The sequence below is a fragment of the Lolium perenne genome, chromosome 3, assembly GCF_019359855.2.
Source record: "Lolium perenne isolate Kyuss_39 chromosome 3, Kyuss_2.0, whole genome shotgun sequence".
Lineage (NCBI taxonomy): Eukaryota > Viridiplantae > Streptophyta > Magnoliopsida > Poales > Poaceae > Lolium > Lolium perenne.
The window spans coordinates 249663850-249684759 of NC_067246.2; the positions used below are offsets into that span (position 1 = coordinate 249663850).

Sequence of the window (20910 nt, forward strand, 5' to 3'; positions counted from 1 at the left end):
TTCTCCTTCGGGATCGTCCTCGAAAGGGGAAAAGCGCGAACCCGAGCCGTGAGAATGATGTCCTGGATCGAGCCCAGATCCGACCGGCGCTAGAATCCGCCGTCTTCTCCGGCGACAAGGCGCCGGCGTGATCCACGGCGGCTCGGACGTCACAGTCGCCATCTCAATTGTCAACCACATACAATGTTGTCAGAATCGTGGTGTCAATATCGTGATTCTCCCATTAGTCCAACTGAAGAAGAGTTTGGGTTAGCAAGAGATGACATTGCAGAACCAACTTTGAATCTTGCCAGGCCAAAGTCTCCAACATGAGCTGTCATATTGTCATCCAAAAGAATGTTGCTAGGCTTCACATCACAATGAACTATTGTTCCTTGGTTGTTATGGTGTAGGTACTCCATTGCATCCGCTACATCCACCACAATGGTCATCCTTTGAGCCATTGTAATACAGTTCAAATCTGAAGCTCATTCATGGTCTCGAGTCGAGTATAGTAGTTTATCTAAGTCTCCCAGTGGCATCAACTCATACACTAGGGCTTTGAAATCATAACCATTTGAATCAATGCTTGAGCATGCAGTTACGATAGGGACAAGATTACGATGGCGCACATTTCTCAACGCATTACATTCTGCAATGAAGCTCTTTTGTGCTCCTCTTGTCTCTAGGTTGAAGACTTTTATGGCAACCTCATTTTTATGCCCAACTAGTCTTGCTTGATATACAGAACTATATCCACCTTTCCCAATTAAGTTGGACACTGAGAATCCTTGGGTCGCTCTCCGTATATCATTGAAAGAAACGTTGGGAAAGTTTCTATCAAATGATGGCAGAAACATAAATTTGCTCTCGTGTTTTCCTCTTGAGAGAAATAAGGCAAATATGACCATAAAAAGTGACACAAAACTGGCTATCGGGATAAGTACTTTGAGTACTAAGAATTCCTTGTGCCTAGTTGAATTTGAAGGCATAACAGAACATGCTAGTAAGTGTAACTCCAATACGCCGCCACAAAGCCCTGGATTTCCATCAATCCGCACGGCACTTGCATTCTTGAAGACCCCTTTTGTTGGAACCTCACCATGAAGATGGTTGAATGAGAAATCTAGTTTCTCAAGAAATTGTAGATTGCTCAGAGATGTTGGTATGTACCCAGTTAAGTTATTGTTAGAAATATTCAAAATATTTAGGCTGCTTATTTTTCCTAAAGAACTGGGAATGCTTCCGCTGAAAATATTCGAGTCTAACTCAATGACCTCTAAACTTTCACAATGACCGAGAGTGTTTGGAATATGATGGAAGGAGCAATTGTATGAGTTGTTTGGCAATGCCAATGTTAGTAGGAAGTTGTCCATTTAGGTTGTTGAAAGATAAATCAATTATATATATTGTTGGGATTGTGAATATCTCCACTGGAACCGTACCACGCAGGTTGTTGTTGGAAATGTCTAACTCCCTAAGCATTGGAAAGTTTCCAAAGCCTGGTGGTATGTGGCTACTGAACCGGTTTGAGAATAGATAAAGTATTCTCAGTTGAGACAAGTTTGATAAGGATGGTGGAATGAGCCCCGTAAAGAAGTTGTACTATAGACCTATATGTTTCAAAGTTTTGAGGGTTCCAATCCACTCTGGAACCACACCTGTAAAGTGATTTTCCGCCAATGAAATAAGAATCAGGTTGTGAAGGTTTGCTATGCCAGAAGGAAAATCTCCTGATAGTTTATTATGTGACAAGTATAGACGCTGGAGTTGAGTGGAGAGGTTACCCAATGAACTTGGTACATTCCCTGATAGACGATTATAACCAATTGAGAGCACTTGTAGCTCAGTGCAGTTGCCTAAGCTGTCCAAAAACTCCCATTCTTCCCTGGTATGTGCTTGGAGTTGATTCTGTTCAAGATTGAACATCGCGAGTTTTGTAAGTTTACCAATCGTAGTGGGAACCAACCCGGTGAAGTTATTGGCCGATAAATCAATTTGGTTCATGCTGGACGCATTAGTGAATGAATTAGGAATGCGCCCTAGAAAGAAGTTGGCACTTAATATAAGTATCTTGAGATTGGGCAGAGAGGTGCATAGATTTGGTGGTACCTCTCCACTTATGCCATTGATAGCAAGGGCAAGGCCGATAAGAGTAGAAAGATTCATTATGGCTTGTGGAAACCTGCTTGTGAGTTCATTGACACCCACATACAGGTACTCCAAGCTGGGCAAGTTTGCAAACTCTGCCGGGATGCTTCCCTTGATGTAATTATACGCGCAGCCAATCCCTTCTAGTGTTGTGATATTGGCGAGGGAAGCTGGGATAGTGCCAGTAAGGTTATTAGTGGAAATGCGCAGCACCTCAAGGAGGGGAGGGAAATCGGCAGGAAATTGGCCAACTAGATTGTTTTCCGAAGCTTCCAGCAACCGAAGGTTGGAGCAATTTTTGAAACTCGGTAACCTTCCTTGGAGCGTGTTATTATTCAAGTAGAGGGTTCGGAGGCGATGCAAGTGACCGAGGGATGGTGGAATCTCTCCGGTGAGTGCGTTCTCCGTCAGGACAAGAAAGTGCAGGAATGTTAGGTTCCCTAGCGAGGGAGAGATGTGTCCTACCAAACCTCAACTTGTAAGGTTCAGAGAAGTGACACGGCGTGGCACAGTGTTCTTCACCCTGCAGGCGACGCCTTCCCAGTTACAGAAGTGGGTGCTATCGTTCCTGGACATGAAGGCTTGCTGTGGATCCAGACTGATTGCATCCTTGAATGCGAGCAGCGATAGCCGATCTGTCTCGTTTCCATGCAAGGAGCTGCAGACGGCGGCATGTGCAATGCAAGCCAGCAACACCAATAGGAACTGTGCGGCTATAGCAACTTTCATGGCTGGGTAGCTACACATGTACACGCTGGTCGAATTACACCGTCCGGTCTTCGGTATGCTCTACAGTCTACACATGCATGTCAATAACAAATATAGTCAGTAACTGATAGTCTGATATATATGTTAGGAGATATTCATTCATGGATTTGTGCTGTGTAAAACCTTACCTGGAAGCTTTTCCTTTGATGGCAGGAAGGAACAAGAGCTGCACCTGCGGCTGCAGGGCGGAGAGGTGAGATGACCAAGCATAAATGTGTGTTTACAGGTTCGGAGAGTTTGATTCATCTTCGCCGCGGCAGCCTCAATTTATAGGCGCGTCGACATTGGTGATCTACTACATACTGGCTCGCTGCTGCTGCTGCTGTCCAGTCTGACAGTTCACTCTCAAATACTACACTAAATGAGTCCATCTGTTGCTATCATGGCCGGAGGAAGCCTGGCTATGCATGGGTCATCGTTCGTTTACTGCAGAAAAGGTATTTTCTCTTTGTGTCTTCACTAAGATATATCACGTTCATAGCTTCCGAATAACATGCTCTGTTTTCTCATGGTCATCAAATACTGCAAAAAGGAATAATGCATATCATACAGATCTGTGGTCCCGCGTCTCAACTTGGATGAACAGGTACGTACAAGGTGGACAGTAGCTGAAGCTCGTGTGCCGGTGGACGCTCACCTTGTCGGCGGTGCGGACATGGGCTCCCTGGCCGGCTCGCCGTCGTTGCGGCATGCTGAAGTCGCTCGTGGCGACTGCTGGTCATGTGCGGCTGAAGACAGGTTGCCTTCGCGCCGTGTTGTAGCTCGTCGTGAAGCTGCTGCCGACCTGCCGTGATCTTGATAGATTGAGGCCACGCAAATTTGTGGCACCATGTCTGGTTGGGGTGGTACACGGACTCAGCCATTTTGCATATTCCCGCGCTCAATATACCTCTCACAAGAGTCTACTATACATCTTTCTCGTTTTCAATACGTTTTTTTCTATTTATCCTAAGAAACCCCAATACGGGTATAGTATGATAAAATATCACCGCGCCCTTAGTTTTTTTATTAAATATAACCATTTTGCAAAAGCACTATATATGGATGTTTAGCAAAAGTATATTCTCTCAATGAAAATTTTCATATACTCACTTTGCGGTATCATTATCTACTAATGGAGTATATGAAATAATTGTAGGAGTGGGAGTACATGCTCCCTTGAGCAAAGAAACAATTTTCAATAAAAAAATTATTAAAGAAGCAGGATAATTCCTGATCTCTACATCGATTGATACAGAAAATCAAACGATTTTATTTATTGAAAATAATATCAAACGTTGATGCCAAACACATCGGCTTGCAAGGCCATCCACGTATGATTTTCGGTGTTTCTATTGTGGAATCGTCTCTCTCTAGAAGTCTGAAAAAACAGAACTAATATCGCTAGTTTTGATAAAGACGGAGGCGTAGGAAAAAAAAGAACAAGGTCGATTGGACGACAAGAGGAAGATCTGCCTCGGCACGCCTGCGCTAGGTAGGAGCGCCATGGGCCTCGGGCCTCTTCTAGTCTCTGTCTTCATGGAAAAGGGTCTTCATCTTGTGGCAATTTACTTGATACTGTCTTTGCTAGCGATGCGTCAGCCAGTTGGAGAGAAGTGGAACATGGCCTGAAACTTCTAAAGAAAGGAGTCATCTGGCGAATTGAAGATGGAAATAAAGTTATATAGAGAGACAACGGCTTTGCAGAGATGGGGCACATCAGTGGAGAAAATACAGAACCAAGAATAAGAGAAGTCAGAGTTCTATTTGGAAATGGTACTAACGGATAAAATGAAGAGCTCATCCAATCGATGTTCCTACCACATGATGCTGAAGAGATCACGAATACAAAGGTTCCAACAAATAAAATCGAAGACACCATTGCCTGGCACTAAAAAAGTGGGAAATTACTATCAAGAGTGCTTACAAACAGTGGCGGACGCAGGAAAAAAATTGAAGGTGGGCACACTGTAATTTTTTTTTTTGCACTGGCCCATGTACGATAAAATTTTACTAAATTAATATGGGGTAATATGCTAGCAAGGTGCCCATGTTTTCCCTGTGATACATATTGAATAACAATAACGAAAATAGGAGCCAAACAAAAGAAATACCCTAGTTGTGTTTGAGTATTTCAGTAAGACTACATAATTTTGTTAGATTAATTACCATAAATAAAATGCAAAAAACACTATTACCACATGGTAATCATCTTCCTCAAAGGGCCAATTGTGAACTGTATTTTCTATCTTCATAGGTGACAGAAATAAATTTATTTGACTCCATTAAATACTCAGAATTTTTTTAAGGCAAGAATGATTTTTTTTTTTTTTGAAACGGAAGGCAAGAATGATGACTATTACAAAACAAAGGGAATATTCTGAAACTGTTGCTCACGCCTAGATTTATCCTTACCTACAAGGATTTGTATAATTAAAAAGAAAATTAACTTCCTTTATTCCATAGCATTTTCTTTTGACTGGAGCATCTTCGTATGAACTGCACCATCCTTTCTTCGAAGAAGTCATTCTGTAATAAGCAGCATAGCTCTATTTATGGTTTTAAAGGTTTGATTATACACGTTAATGGAGAGGAGACATGTCTTTTCTATACTCTCTCTACCAGGATGACATGGTAGCATGAGCATTTTGTAAATTTGGTATTGATGGGTTGGCCAGTTGGGGATTTACCAGGCTCAGGTTAGCTCCATGCTGGTTCGGCTAGATCCGACGATAGGTGCTGGCCTGCTGCAGGTCTGGTCGCCCGGCTGCGGAGCCGGCGGCCAGCGGCGGGAGGGGGACAGACGAAGGCTAGCGCAGGGTCCGGCGAGTGCGGCCGGCGCCGGCGGCCACTGGAGTGGGTTTGCTGGAAATTGATCCACTGAGTTTAGAGACAGGATTAGTTCGCTCGCTCGCTTCGTTGGACCATGATTTCTCAGTTTTTGGACCGTGATTCCTATAGTAGGTACGAAAACTTCAGAATTTCTGGGTGGGCCATGGCCCCCCCGGCCCACCCGCTAGGTACGCCCATGCTTACAAACTGGCTGAAAATTTTAAGAAAGAGCCAACTACAAATAGAAATGCTCCAACTGGTGAAAGGAAGATGTAGAGAAGTATATGGACTGCTCTAGTGCTGAACAAAGTATGTGTCTTCAGTTGGCGTCCAGCCTGTGACAACATCCCGACACCAAAAAAAAAAAAAAAAAAAAAAAAAAAAAAGGTGGAGAAGAACCCTAGAGCTTCAGAGCACTTGCAGCATCTGACATCTGTGGAGTGGAAACCGAAGACAGTCACCATGCCGCTGCTCAATGCACCAAGGCTAGAGCTCTACGATCTAGAATGAGAGAATTCTAGGACCTACCGAAGGAGGAGTTGTTCTCTAAATCTTGTTCATGCTAAAGGAAAAGCCACCATTGACCAATCGGTGAACTTTCTTACCTCATATGCACGCACTTTAAATTCTAACTTCCTTATTAATGTTGAAGCTGATGGAGACGCATTACTAGCTGACATAACAAATTACAAAGGGAAGAAAACGGTGATAAATAAAGAACCAGCAAGTAGGGAACAAGATGGCGGACATATCAAGTTTACTTATCAAAGTGGTTGGGAACCACCACTGCCTTGGTGGTTAAAAACTAATGTTGATGCCTCTTTTGTTAATGAAACAGGTATGGCTGCAGTGGGGGCGGTAATTCGAGATCACCGCGGAGAAACAATTGTGGCTGCAGGCAAAGTACTTAAAAACTGTGCGGAGGAGGCTGAAGCTATTGCTTTATTGGAAGGTGCAAAGCTTGCTGCAAACTGGAGCACAACCTTAACGATTTTTTAGAGCAACTGCCAACTGATCATCAAAGAAATTAATGAATCTGATGCCTCGCTTAGTCGGAGCTTAGTTCAATTTATGATCTAAAAGCTTCTGCACGTGGTTCCCGATCGTCCGCTGGTAAGAAGTCTCGTAGATATGGCAAAAATATTAAATCTACAAAAGTTTCTCGATGATTGGCATGTTTCGGAATAGCAGAGGTCTTGGAGACTTGGCTAAGCATTCTCATATTGCCGATGGTTGTAGAGATTATGATTTAGATTTTATTGCAATATCGGAGACGGGTAGACGAAATTTCTCACAAAGTTTCCTCGACCGATTGTCAGGCGGGATTAACTTTCAGTGGTTTTCTCGTCCGCCTCGTGGTAGGTCTGGGGGCATTTTACTTGGCGTCCGCATAGACACAATGACTGTTCTTGCTAGTTCAGATGGAGAGTATCACATCAAACTCGATATCCAGAACAAAGTAGACGGTTTCATTTGGAGTCTGGTTGCTGTGTATGGTGCTGCCCAAGACGCTTTTAAGGCCGACTTTCTACGTGAGTTGGTAAATCTCGCAAAGGATAATCCGTATCCGATTTTAATCGGCGGGGATTTCAATTTGATGAGATTTCCTCATGAGAAGAGCAAAGGCCCTTTTGATGGACATTGGCCTTTCTTGTTTAATGCTGTCATTGATAGCTTAGACTTAAGAGAGGTTTTTATGTCTGGTCGACAGTTTACTTGGGCCAACAGCTTGCCTGAGCCAACATACGAGAAACTAGATCGTGTGTTGATGGATACCGAATGGGAGAATCAATATCCCATGGTGTCTGTCCGCGCCCTAGAGCGTATTGAAAAACTGTCTGACCATGCTCCTATTCTCTTAACCACTGGGAATCCGCGTCATGTTTGTAAACGGCCGTTCAAATTTGAACTAGGTTGGCTACAACGAGATGGATTTCACGAGATGGTTAAGAGGGTTTGGGAAAGACCAGTCAGGGGCAACAATCCAATGTCGAGATGGAATAATAAAATGCGCGCTACGCGTAAACATCTCGCGGGTTGGGCTGCCCATACGGCTGGTATTCTTAAGAAAGAAAAGATTCGCCTTTCACAAGTGATCGATGACCTAGAGGCCCTAGCGGAAGTGAGACCGTTATCCACGCGAGAGATTGACCTTAAGAATCAATCCAATGCGCAGATAGCGAGCCTTCTTCGCGAAGAGGAACTCAAATGGTATCAACGATCCAAGGCCCAATTCATTTTGGAAGGGGATTCGAATACACGATATTTTCATGGCTTAGCCAATGGAAGGCATCGGAAAAAACGTATTCATTCTCTCATCCAAGATGAAGGGGTTATTGAAGGGCATGATCAACTCAAATCTTACATTACTAATTACTATAAGGATCTGTTTGGGCCTCCGGAGGAAAGTTCTTTCTCCCTTAATGAGGACCGCACGGACGATATACCCCAAGTTTCTCCAGAGAAAAATGGCCTCTTAACTGCGCCTTATTCTGAGGATGAGGTTAAGAAGGCAATTTTCCAAATGGAATGCAATAAAGCACCGGGTCCAGATGGTTTCCCAGCGGAGTTTTATCAAACTTTCTGGGATACTATCAAATTGGATCTTCTAGATTTGTTCAGTGATCTTCACACAGGACAACTAGAACTATTTCTTCTAAATTTTGGTGAAGTAATTTTGTTACCGAAGGTTAATGAGGCAGAAAGGATTCAACAATATAGACATATTTGCCTCTTAAACGTCAGTTTCAAGATTTTCACGAAAGTGGCCACCATTAGACTTAATACGGTCGCGGATCATGTTGTCCAACCTTCTCAGACTGCTTTCATGCAAGGAAGGAACATCCTTGATGGAGTGGCAGTTCTGCATGAGACGGTACATGAGATGCATTCCAAGAAGCTTAATGGGGTCATTTTAAAATTAGATTTCGAAAAGGCATATGATAAGGTCAAATGGTCTTTCCTACAACAGACACTCAGGATGAAAGGTTTTTCTCCTAAGTGGCGTGCTCTAATTTACAATTTTGTGTATGGAGGTAGCGTGGCAATTAGGGTCAATGATGACACCGGCCACTATTTCCAGACACGAAGGGGTTACGCCAAGGCGATCCGCTATCACCAATGTTATTAAACATTGTAGCAGATATGCTGGCAATACTCATAGAGCGTGCCAAGTCTGATGGTCAAATTGAAAGTGTGATCCCACATTTGGTTGATGGGGGTTCATCTATCCTTCAATATGCCGATGACACAATTCTTTTTATGGATCATAATCTCGAAAAAGCTCGTAATCTCAAATTAATTTTAGCAGCCTTCGAGCAATTGTCGGGATTGAAAATTAACTTCCATAAGAGTGAATTGTTCTGTTTCGGCGATGCCCAAAACGATATGACTCAGTATACAGAGTTGTTTGGTTGCGGGCAAAGCCATTTCCCTATTCGGTATTTGGGTATTCCGATTCATTATCGGAGACTTTACTCTTGCTGAATGGAAGATTGTGGAAGAAAGATTACAGAAACGCCTTAGTAGTTGGAAAGGCAAATTGTTGTCCCTAGGAGGAAGATTGGTACTCATTAACTCGGTACTAACAAATATGGTACTGTATATGTTATCATTCTTTCTTCTGCCGAAAGGAATTCTGCATAAACTCGATTATTATCGATCCAGATTCTTTTGGCAAGGGGACAGCGAGAAAAAGAAATATCGATTGGTTAAATGGAGTATAGTGTGTAGTCCCAAAGATCAAGGCGGACTTGGAATTCATGACCTGGAGGTTAAGAATTCTGCTCTGCTAGGTAAATGGCTTTTTAAGCTTCTTACCGAGAATGGGACTTGGCAAACTATTATCCGGAGAAAGTATATTGGCTCGAAGACGCTCTCCCAAGTGGTTTGGAAACCCGGGGACTCTCACTTCTGGGCTGGTCTCATGGCAACGAAAAACATTTTCTTTCGTCATGGTACTTTTTCTATTAAGAATGGAGCACAGATACGTTTCTGGGAAGATGTTTGGTTGGACAATGCTTCCCTGAGTGAACAATATCCTGCTTTGTATAGTATTGTTCGTCGCAAAGGTGATACCATTGCTACCGTCATGGCTACCTCACCTCCAAATGTGACGTTCAGACGGGTTTTACTTGGACAAAGGCTGACAGCATGGAATACTCTAGTTCAACGATTGGGTGATATTCAATTATCCCCTGAACCGGATGAATTTAGATGGAATCTTCATGTAGATGGCTCTTTCTCAGTTAAATCTTTATACAATGCAATCCTTCATTCTGATTTACCAGTTGATAATAATAAGAAAATTTGGAAGATGAAGATACCATTAAAAATTAAGATTTTTGGATGGTACCTTCGTCGAGGAGTTATTCTTACTAAAGATAATCTTGTTAAGCGGAATTGGCACGGAAATTCACGGTGTGTTTTCTGTCATCATGACGAAACCATCAAACACCTATTCTTCCAGTGCAGTTTTGCGAAATCTATATGGTCAGTCATCCAAGTAGCGTCTACCCTGTATCCCCCGACTAGTGTGGCAAATGTCTTTGGCAATTGGCTTCATGGTGTTGATTCAAGGTTTAAGTTGCTTCTTAGGGTGGGGGCGCTAGCAGTTATCTGGGCGCTATGGCTATGTAGAAATGACAAGATTTTTAACGATAAAAACTGTTCTTTGTTGCAGGTCATCTACAGATGTACAGGTATTCTCCGTTCATGGTTACCTCTTCAGCGGGCGGAGAACCGAGACCTATTTACGGAGGTCTGTACACGGTTGGAGGCTACGGCGAGGGATACTTTTTCCCGACATGGGTGGCAGCATAGTCTACGGATTGAAGCTCCACACTCGTCTTAGGCGTTATATAGTTTATCGTCTCGATATGTATTTCGCCTTTTTTCATTTAGTGCTCGTTCTGGACATTTGAAACAGTTGTGTGCATCCTGATTATGCAGAGGCTGGATGTAATTGCTTATCAAAGTAATAAAACATCCTTTATCGAAAAAAACTTCATGTCTCTTGCCTCTTTACAAAATGAATGGAAATGTTGTTTTGGCAAACGTTCTCAAAACTGTGTAGCGCATGAGTTAGCCACTTATGTTAGGAAAACTGGAGTAGACTCTGTCTGGGACACTGTTTCCCTGTAAGTGTGATCAAGGCCCTAGCTCATGATTGTAACAATGATGAAAGGATCGTATGCCGCACCTAGAGGTGAGTGAATAGGTGCTAACCAATTTTTAGGTCTTTTTCAATTTAGGCTTGACACTAAGGTAAATTCTCTAGATATGCAACTATGTGAATTTACCTATATGACAAGATCAACTATTAGGCAATATATAGCAAGACAATATATAGGGGAGCTAATAAGGATAGAGGTAACCGAGAGTGGAGCACACGGAGACACTGAGATAGGGGAGCTAATAAGGATAGAGGTTCCCGTAGTTCCTTCCTTTTGATAGGGAGTACGTCTACGTTTGGAGGAGTGTGGACGCTACGAAAGCCAGACCAACGCCACAAAGGCTTCACTCAAGTCCTAGCCCACTTCCACTAAGGGATTTCCTCGAGGCGGAAATCAGGCCTTTACAAGGTTTTTGGGGCACACATCCACAACCGAATTGGAGGCTCCCAATATCTGTAACAACACAACAACAACAAATCAACCACAAACAACTAGGGTTTCCAAAAGAGAAACACTAACAACAGTTCATGATCGGTCATTCAGTAAGCAACTAAGGTTTCAGGTTCAGTGCAGCTGACTAAAATGCAAGGACTTGTTTGATTAGTGAATCTCGCCGGCGGTGACCAATATGCTTGTAAACAATTTAATCAAACAGTAACCGCGCGTCCTGATCCTCTTTTCGAGACCAATAGCGACCATGACGCGAGGCACGCAACAGACGACTTACCTCGAACATGTCGTCGGCGCGCTCGTTGACTTTGTAGATGTACAGCAGCGCAAACCAGCGACTGAAGATCTGCAGCGAGAGCAAGCACCGGAGCACGAGGAGCGGCCGGTGCCGGCCATGCCGCTGATGTCGTACGCGGTGTGGAGATCCCCTCGGCAGCCACCTCCTCCTCGAAGAGGTACCCGCAGCAACTGGTGAAGGCGTCCTGTTTGGAGGTACCACCGCCGTAGGCTGACACCGACGGTCGAGTTGGCAGGGGCAGTGGTCTACGGGACAGGGCGAGTGAGGAGTAGGGAGAGCGAGCGAGGAGGCGCGGGCAGTACTTTGCCCCGGCTAATCTTTTGCCGCCGCCGCTAAGAGTGAATTAGTTTTGCTATCTATAAAAATTAAAATAATATATTAATACTTAGTTGAAGGATAGAGGAGAAGAGAAGCAGAGTGTTATGTAAGAGTCAGCTCTAGCACGTGCTTCTAACCACCTTGTAAAAGTGTTATGTAAAAGCCGGCTCTAGCACTTGACTACACTATTAGATTGCTCTAACCACATAGCAGAGGAGCACCCACACGATGTTGGCGGTGGCCGCGACAATTTTTTTAGCTATGGCTTCTTGACATACCAGCATGTCAAGAAGCAATTTTTTTAGCTATGGCTTCTTGACATAGCTAAAAAAATTGTCGCAAGCCATAGCCTAAAAACCACCGCTGCCAAGAAGAAATGAGAAGCCGCCGACAAGTGCAACTATATTTTCACCAAGTACAGTTTGTGTGTGTGCCTATGGGCGTATGATGCTTGTAAACAGCCCTGGTCCTTTTAAGCACAGATGGTTTGGCTGGTGTTGAGGTTGCTACATTCGTGACGGAAGTTATCTGTGCAACTGCAACCGCACAAAAGTTAGAAAAAGCAGCATTCGCTTTGTTCATGGCCGACAATCATGTCTATCTAGGATGATAGAAAAATTCGAGAGGAACAAAGCAGAAACAAGTGAACAAGAGGAACATATGCTGGTCCTTGATGCCTCATCCTCAGGTGATCTAACATTGACAAAGAATTAGGGGGCATCACATAAAATAGGTTCGCAACAAAGTTTATCTTTTAGGTTTGCGCAAGGCAAGAAAAAACTTTGGTGCTGTTATTCACAAGTAGCAAAATAACTCCTGCAAAGACAACAACACAACTGGGCAACACAGGAAATATCGATTGTCATCTGGTCATAACACTGCTAGGCATCACCAATTAATCATATTGCTCCCTCAAAAACTGATGATGATCATATAGTCTCTTAAAACTAGGGTCCTCTTGCATCTATGCTCCACCCTTGTGTTCCTAAAGCAACTAGGTCGATCTGGAGCGCAAAAATGGAGCGCTGACTTCTCAATATGACCATCCATGCTACTTCCCTGTTCAAGATGATGTCCCCTCGCCTGGTTCTCGAATTTGAATGGAAGTTCTCGACAGGCTTGCTTCCAGTTCATTTAATTCATCAAGGTCTAGGTCATCATCGTCATCCATATCTTCATCATCTAGCTCCTCATCGCCCTCCTTGCCATTAGAGGTTGATGAGCTTGGACCCTCATCCTGACTTTTCTTGGCCTGCAGAAGGAGGTTCACAACACAAACCATCAATACACATTTTGTGCCAACCAGCCTGCGCTTGATTCTCCTATGTCAAACTCCATGCTAGTATACAAGCTGAATCAGGCACTGGCCGGCCATTCACCGTATTGAGGAATAAAATCGCTCTAAACTAACAATACTTTAGGAATAAAATAACTCATAGTTGATCTTTCTTGCCAATATTGGCCATCTACAGGAAAGTAAAACCTTCACCAAAAGTTTGGCAAAGCAAGCTTAGGTCAGTACGCAAATTATGTTTTAGGCATTTCAAAATCCTAGCCTACAAAAGGTACAGGCACGAGAAAAGGTGGTGCTTCTTCTCGTTTAGTTCTTTGAAAACATGAAGTGTATGGCCTTTTGAACTTTTTTTCAGGGAGGGGAGGGGGCTAATAGCAGGTCAGCCAAGCAAACTGCTGAAGATAGCATATGTACACGAGGGATGAAAATAGAATCTACTTTAACTGTGATACGATTGCTAGGCTAGAGGAGTCCTAGTAGATTACGGAAGGCCTAAGCCAGAGTCAGGTTCTCTAAAAGATACCCATGTAATAAATTTTGCCGATCATAATAATAGATAGAATTCTCCTCCTACTTCTAGGGAACTATTTTTGTAGCTTTTGGGGCATTCCATACAAATCTAAGTGGGTGTGGCTATCCCTATTCTAAATCATACTCCCTCTGTCCATAAAAGGATGTCTCAACTTTGTCTAAATTTGCATGTATCTACACACTAATAATTTTGACAAAGTTGAGACATCCTTTTATGGACAGAGGTAGTAGTTTTCTTGTTTTAGGGGTCAAGCCCCTTTTTGCTCTCACAGTCTGAACTTGCTAGAATATGCCAGTATCAGTACTCTTATTATGACACTGGTGAATAAAGAGTCAAATTAGTGGAGGGGAAGTTTTACCTGTTCTTGACTAGCTTGCGGCTCTTCGCGTCTTTCATAAACTTCATATGCTTCAGCATCATCAATAAACACACTTGCATCGGCCATGAACAACTCGCGACCACTGGATACAAGAACAAGCAGTCACATTTAAGTACCACCAGAGCTCATACCATGTAACTATAAGAAAATAAGGTTACCTCATACGATCATTCTTAGCCCTATCTGCCCTCAAGGCAGCCAGTCCAGCTTCTTTTTCTTCTGCCTTTCTCCTCTTCCATTCCATAAACAATTCTGTAGTCATAGGGGTCGTGGTTTGAACCTTTTTGCGCTGTTAGATGAACAAGCAAGAGAGGATGTCATGCAATGCCAACAAACATTTATGTAGACAGTAGAAAAAGAACATGTGTTTCACTGTTTCCCAGATGAAGGATTTCTACTGATCTTTCATTTACCTGATCTTCGATCTCATCTTCAATTGCGACCTTCTGACTCTCTTCCTCTAGTAAGGCCTTCATCTGGGACTTAAGTACATAGCCAGGCGGAAGGGCGTGCCTGTAGCGGCACTCTTTGCCACCATTTGGGCAAACCCAAAACCACCCATACTGTTTCTTCTCCACAGCATCAAGAAAGTGCTTGCAAACCTACAGTATAAAATAGTTATCAAAACTGAAATCCTATTTAAAACAATAGTCTGGCAGGTTGGAAAACAAAGATAGTTTTCCTAATTTCACCTGGTGTTACATGCCGATTGGTGGATCGGAATTGGACAAATAGGAAAGCAAGTGGTGTTTTGTTTTGCACTTAGCACTTAGCACAGTATTTTCGTTTTAACTCAGGATGGTGATATGAGGCTACGAATCTTTTAAATATATAGTAAGACATTACAAGTTAACAACCAAGTTAAGCAAATTGAACAGGAAACATAGAGAGAAGACACTGATATGTCATCATTCAACAGGGTTACAAGGGCAATCACAATGAAAAATGGCAAATTAGCAGTGACCATGTATTGTTATTCCATGAGTAAATCCATTATCCACAACTATGAACTAACGGAACCTGTTAATGAATTTTGTAACTAGTGTGCGTAGTTACTACAGGGTAATGTTTTGCCCTCAACAGATTCTGACAGTGTATAGCTAATGTGCCACGCATAACTCCACTCAGAACCCTTGATAATAAAAAAATCTTAACAGCATTGTGACCTAGAGAAGTTCCGACATGCTGATAAATTAGACAATATCAATCCAATCAGTTGCAACAAAGGATATACCAGTTGCACCTAAGCACTACAGAGAACTACTTGATGTGCTTGCCTAAAAGAAATTGCATCTGCATTCAGCTTACAAAAACTGGAAACCACATAAGGCAGAACATGGCATATTCAAATCACATGAAAACACAAGATTAAATGTGTAAAAAACATTACTGCTTTTCCATTTCAAATCCATACATTCTTCCTCAAAAAATATAAGAGCGTCATCATGAGACTCGGTTAACCATTTATGTTCCGGACTCGAACCCATTTAACCATTTTTATGAATGAGCAAAATGGGTTAACCATTATGTTATTTGGGTTAGGAATGGATAACCATTGGTTATTAAGGTTTGAACCATCTTTAGCCTCATGCAACGATGACAAAGACTTGGAAATCTCAGCAAGCCGAATCAAAGGCTCGGTAAAAAATAATCACCATGATTCTGCTAAAGGAAACTAACAATTCACAAGTATAGAAAATAGATATTTTGTTCTTGACGGAAAAAAACCCTGACTAGAATTTACTGGCCAATGCCATCAAATATACTCAGTAGCTGTAAAATCTGAAGTTCTAAACCTGTTTGCTCCGAACTAAGTGAAATCCAGAGAGCTAGCGACAATCCATGGGGACATAGCAATATAATTATGTCAACTGAACCGTATAATTCAATTCAATACTTCAATTAGCTCAATTTACAATGTGCATTATAGATCATAAAACAACAAGATGGAACAGATTAAACTCTAAAAAGCAGGAACAACATCACGGACTAGCAGAATCTTCCTCTACACGCACAGTACGCACCCTAAATCGTACTGTACAAATGAAATAAAACAGAATTAATGTATGCATCCATAAATCTTAGTACTAGCTAATGGAGAACCTTTAGCTCGAGTGGTGTTGTCGGCGTCAGGAAGGACGGCCAGAGAAGTGCCTACTACTTGATAGAACTTTTCCTGTAGGAGGGCATCAAGGTCAAAGGAGCACGGATGGAGGAGCACCGGAGCAACAGGAGGTAAGCTGACGGGCCGATGGAGGAGCACCGGGACGCCGGCATGAAGTAAGCCAGCACCACCACCTGCCGGTGAAGTCGCCGCTGGGTAGGCTGCCGGCGAGCCGTCCCAAAGGAAGGAGATGGTGTATGGAAATCTGGGAGATGGACTACGGGCAAGCGGGCGGCTCGTCAGCGTGGTGGAAGCAGGCAGGCGGCGCTCGAGGTACATGTGGTGGCAGCATGACTGGTAAACATTGGTAAAAGGGGATCAAACCTAAAGAACCTAAATCGTTTTACAGTTAACCATCTGGCCCATTGGCCTATTTTTTAGGTGCGGCTAACCTAACCATTGGTCATACAGTAACCATGTCCCATCGTTATAAGAGCACTAGATATGAACTGGAGAGATAATACACACAGCAAAATGGAACTAGTATATTATTATCTCCTGACATGAATATTAGCCTTTCAAACAAGCATATTATTCTTAGGAAACAAAATGAAACTTGAAAGTGTCACGTCAAACAGTGAGAAATGCTTAAAAATGTGTGCATAAAAGTTTCAGAATAGTGCATACAATATCAGTAGGTTTGTTCTGCTGGTACTCTGCATTTTTTGACTGGATAACCTTCTCAAGGGTCTCCTGATCCCAGTCATCCATTGTATCCTCCTCTGTCCATGACAAAGAACATGTGAATTCCCACCGAGCAATTTGAATAACTCCAAATCATGTACGTACCTCCATCGCGCTTGTCACTGTATATATCAATCTTCTCACCCTTCCTCTGGACATTCAGGTCATGTGAGAACTTGCACTTAAAACCCTTCACACATTGTCCAGCCTTGAAGAACTCACAAAGTATCGACTTTGGGTCGACACCTGCGCAATAAATAGTATCTATCGTGAGAACATAAATTACAATGCCTTGTGAACAAACTACCAGTATTTTACAATTGCAACACCTAATGAAATTTTACAGTTTCCATTTGCAGCTTGAAAGAGCTTATACGGGTACACACTGAAAAACTAAGCAGATCATATCTACATAAGCACAAATCAACACCAGAGACCAGGCACCAGTATTACAGGAACAACCTTCGTACTATCATTTCCAGATATGAATATGAAATCACATAAACAACATAACCAAAGCAAGGGATTCCTAATGCGCCTGCTGTCCACTAGGATAGTGAAGAGGAGAGGAGGCCATACCAACGGGGACCTTGGGCTGGCTGACGGCGACCTTAAACAGATCGTTGAGCTCCTTCTCGCGCGCCTTCTCCTCCTCCTTCTTCTTCTGCGCATCCAAATCCACATCAAGAAACAAACAAAGAAAGTCAGTATAGCGAACCAATCGGATGTGGGGGGAATCGACAGCTTCGATCTGAGAGTTGTCCCGTGCCTTGGCGGCGGTCTTGGCTGCGTCGGGCTTGACCTGGCCGGACTGGCTGATTTGCTGGACGTACTTCTGGACGGCCTTGCTCTTGTTCTTGTTCTTGAGCCCGAACGTCTTGTCCTCCACGACCTTCTGCTTCTTGGCCAGGTCCGCCTTCGCCGGCGCCTTCTTCGGCGGCATCGTGCGCTGCTCCTTCTTCGAGCTGGGAGGGTCCGGTGGGGATTTGGGCGGCGGGAAGAGGGCGCCGCGCGGGGAGGGGAGCGGAGGGTTTCCTGGGTTTGGAGCTGGGAGGAGGAAGGAGGCGGAGGTGGAGGCGGAGGCGAGGAGGAAAGTTCTAGAGATGGGAGTGGTCTCGTGGAGATGTGGGAAACCGGTGTTGGACCGTGGGCCTCTGGTCGGTGTTGGGTTGGGCTGGTAGATTGGGCGATCTGATACTTGAGCACAGGGTAAGCAGCAAGGCCCAATTGTGGCTTGGGAACTAATTAGGCGATGTCTCTTGTTCTCAAAAAAAAAAAAGAGGCGATCTCTATTTTTTTCTAAGAGTTCGGGTATATTTGGTTCGACCCCCTCTTCTCCTTTCAAGTACTTGGAGGCCACCATGAGGTGATTTCGAGTTTAATTCCACCTATCTGCTAGTTCGCTTGTCCATCTCGACTTCGACGGCCCTCGTGACCTTGGGGGTGCGAGGCAGACGATGTTTTTTTTTCTTCGATGGGTAGGTTAGTTAGTAGTACTCCCTCTCTTGTGTAGGTTACGGCTAGGTTTCCCAATGGAGGTCTTTGTAGTGGAGTCGACATCCATCCTTGGAATAAAGTTTCCCTCTCCTTTGACTAGGCATATATAGAGGATCTATCGACACGGGTGTGGGAATTCGGAGTCCATGGTTTCGGCCATGTCGAGAGGTGTCAGTGGTTGGTTTGGCATTTTAGATTCATGGGAAGATAGCAGCAACACTTTTGGAGCAAATCCGGTTCCATAGAAGGGACGATGGCACGACACTTTTGTCTGGGCAGTTACTAGGAACGAGAACATGTTTTTGACCTACGGTGGAAGGATTAGGCCGCTCTTGGCTTGGCAGCGTGGTTTTGGCCCGAAAATCAGAGTGGAAAAGGGTCAACGGCCGCTTCAAGAGTAAGGCTAATGCGACGAGTTGTTTCTTCTATCAGCGTCTTTGGCAGAAAGAGAGAAGCAAGTTTGAAGCATATGCGGTGGGCACAACGAACATGAAAGGGGTTGCAATCCATTATTTTTTATCATCTTGTTCGTAGTTTGGTGAAGCTTGTTGCTTCCACGGTTTTGTATGCATGGGGAGGGTATGTTTTGAAAGAAAATAATTTGGGAATTATTGCCTAGAGATTTGTTAACGTTGCCTTAGCTAAAACATTTGCATGATTTGTGAATCAAAGGGGAAAAGGACTTGCAATATTTCATCCGCAACCAAATCTTTTGGCAACAAGCAAGCAAAATCGATATATCATAGGCTGCAAAAAACATTCTAGGGTCAATGCACCAACTAAACATACTTTTCATCCTTATACTTGAACTATGTCTTACTGCAAAAACAAAATGGCATATGTGTCAAGCTATCGCAGTGTACACATGTCATGCGAAATTGCAACTTCTAACAAATTTAACATTTTACATCATTTATCCTAAACTCCAATGTATCGTTTAACCTAGATCTTGGTATGTTTTTTTCATCGAGTTTCTAATACATGAAAAGCTAAAAGTTTTCTGAATAAACTAAAAATGTCAATATTCATGTAAACATAACATCTTTGTGTTTATTCGATCTTAAGCCTTCATCTATTTAATAGTTATTATTGCTCACAAATCCTGAACTGAGTTGGAGCCTTGCAAAAATGAGCCTTTTTGGGATGCAGAAACGAGGTTTAGTTGCAGCTAGTTTCATGTACTCCCATGTTTTTTTTTGTGTGTGAGAAAGATCCAAATCTATTATAGAAGTTTATTTAAAAAAATACAAAGCATCCCAAACGTAATAAAAATTAAATTAACATCGTTGGACCACCTAACTACCACTACCGCCGCTAAAGCGAGCCGCTGACGTGTCGTTGTCGCCAGTCCCCTGACATAGCTGACATGCCATCGTTGATGATAACCGAGAAGTCTCCATGCATGTGCCCTTAATGATCAAAACCCCAAAACCAAAGTCGTCGGGGTTAGACCCTTGAATTGATCATAATCTTCTGACACCTGATACGTCTCAAACGTATCTATAATTTCTTATGTTCCATGCTAGTTTTATGACAATACTCACATGTTTTATATACACTTTATATCATTTACATGCATTTTCCGGCACTAACCTATTAACAAGATGCCGAAGCGCCAGTTCCTGTTTTCTGCTGTTTTTGGTTTCAGAAATCCTACACAGAAAATATTCTCGGAATTGAACGAAACAAAAGCCCAGGGTCTTATTTTCTACGGAGCTTTCCAGAAGACCGAAGGATATACGGAGTGGGGCCACGAGTGACGAGGGAATACCTCGGCAATGCCTACGTATTGTAGACTAGGGTTTCGGGAGAGCGACGATGGAGATTCCGGGGACGAGATTAGGCACACGACGTACCCAGCTTCGGGTCCCCTCGGTGGAGGATCCCTACGTGCTGCTAGCAATCCAGTATATGAGTATAATATGTTTACATGGTGTCGCCATAGGCGGAGCTACGTTGTCTATATTCTGTCTATCTGTCGTCCCCCTTATTTCGGGTGCCCTGGCTAGCTTTATATATGCAACCAGCCTAGGGTGTTACAAGAGTCCTAGTCGACTACTTCTTCGGGTTGCCTTGTTGGGCCTTCTCCATATTTGGTCTTCTCCATCTTGGGCCGAGCCGGGTATACTAATAATGGGTACCCGAAGGGTATGCCCATGTCAGTAGCCCCCGAGTTTATAGGGAAGTCGAAGACTTGCGTAGAAACTCCAAGCATAACCATCTACAGAGTCGAAGAAAATACAAGGCGAGGTCCATGTCGTAGATCATGTGTAGCGTAGATGATGTCGACGATTCTTGAAATTATCGGGTGCGCGGCAGCGCTCCCGATGGGAGTAGCCCCCGAGTCTATGGGCAAGTGCTTGCACTTGGGCATAGACTCAAGTTGTACTACTCGATGAAGAACTTAACTA

The 20910-nt window shown here is 43.4% G+C and overlaps 1 protein-coding gene and 1 pseudogene across 2 annotated transcripts; both read right to left on the reverse strand.

The window, feature by feature from the left end:
* Positions 1 to 224: 224 nt before the first annotated feature.
* On the reverse strand, positions 225 to 4802 carry LOC139838572 (receptor kinase-like protein Xa21; annotated as a pseudogene).
* A 7877-nt stretch (positions 4803 to 12679) lies between these two features.
* LOC127344676 (zinc finger CCCH domain-containing protein 11) lies at positions 12680 to 18113 on the reverse strand. 2 transcript variants are annotated; one of them, XM_051371011.1, is made up of 8 exons: positions 17772 to 18110; positions 17582 to 17666; positions 17108 to 17248; positions 16946 to 17040; positions 14568 to 14756; positions 14313 to 14443; positions 14134 to 14236; positions 12680 to 13201 (listed from the first exon to the last, which is right to left on the reverse strand). In XM_051371011.1, the coding sequence occupies exons 1-8, from the start codon at positions 17943 to 17945 to the stop codon at positions 13013 to 13015; spliced, it is 1107 nt and encodes a 368-aa protein (XP_051226971.1). In that variant the 5' UTR covers positions 17946 to 18110; the 3' UTR covers positions 12680 to 13012. The 2 variants fall into 2 exon arrangements, with proteins under 2 accessions (XP_051226971.1, XP_051226970.1); XM_051371010.2 differs by having other exon boundaries at positions 17582 to 18113.
* Positions 18114 to 20910: the final 2797 nt, after the last annotated feature.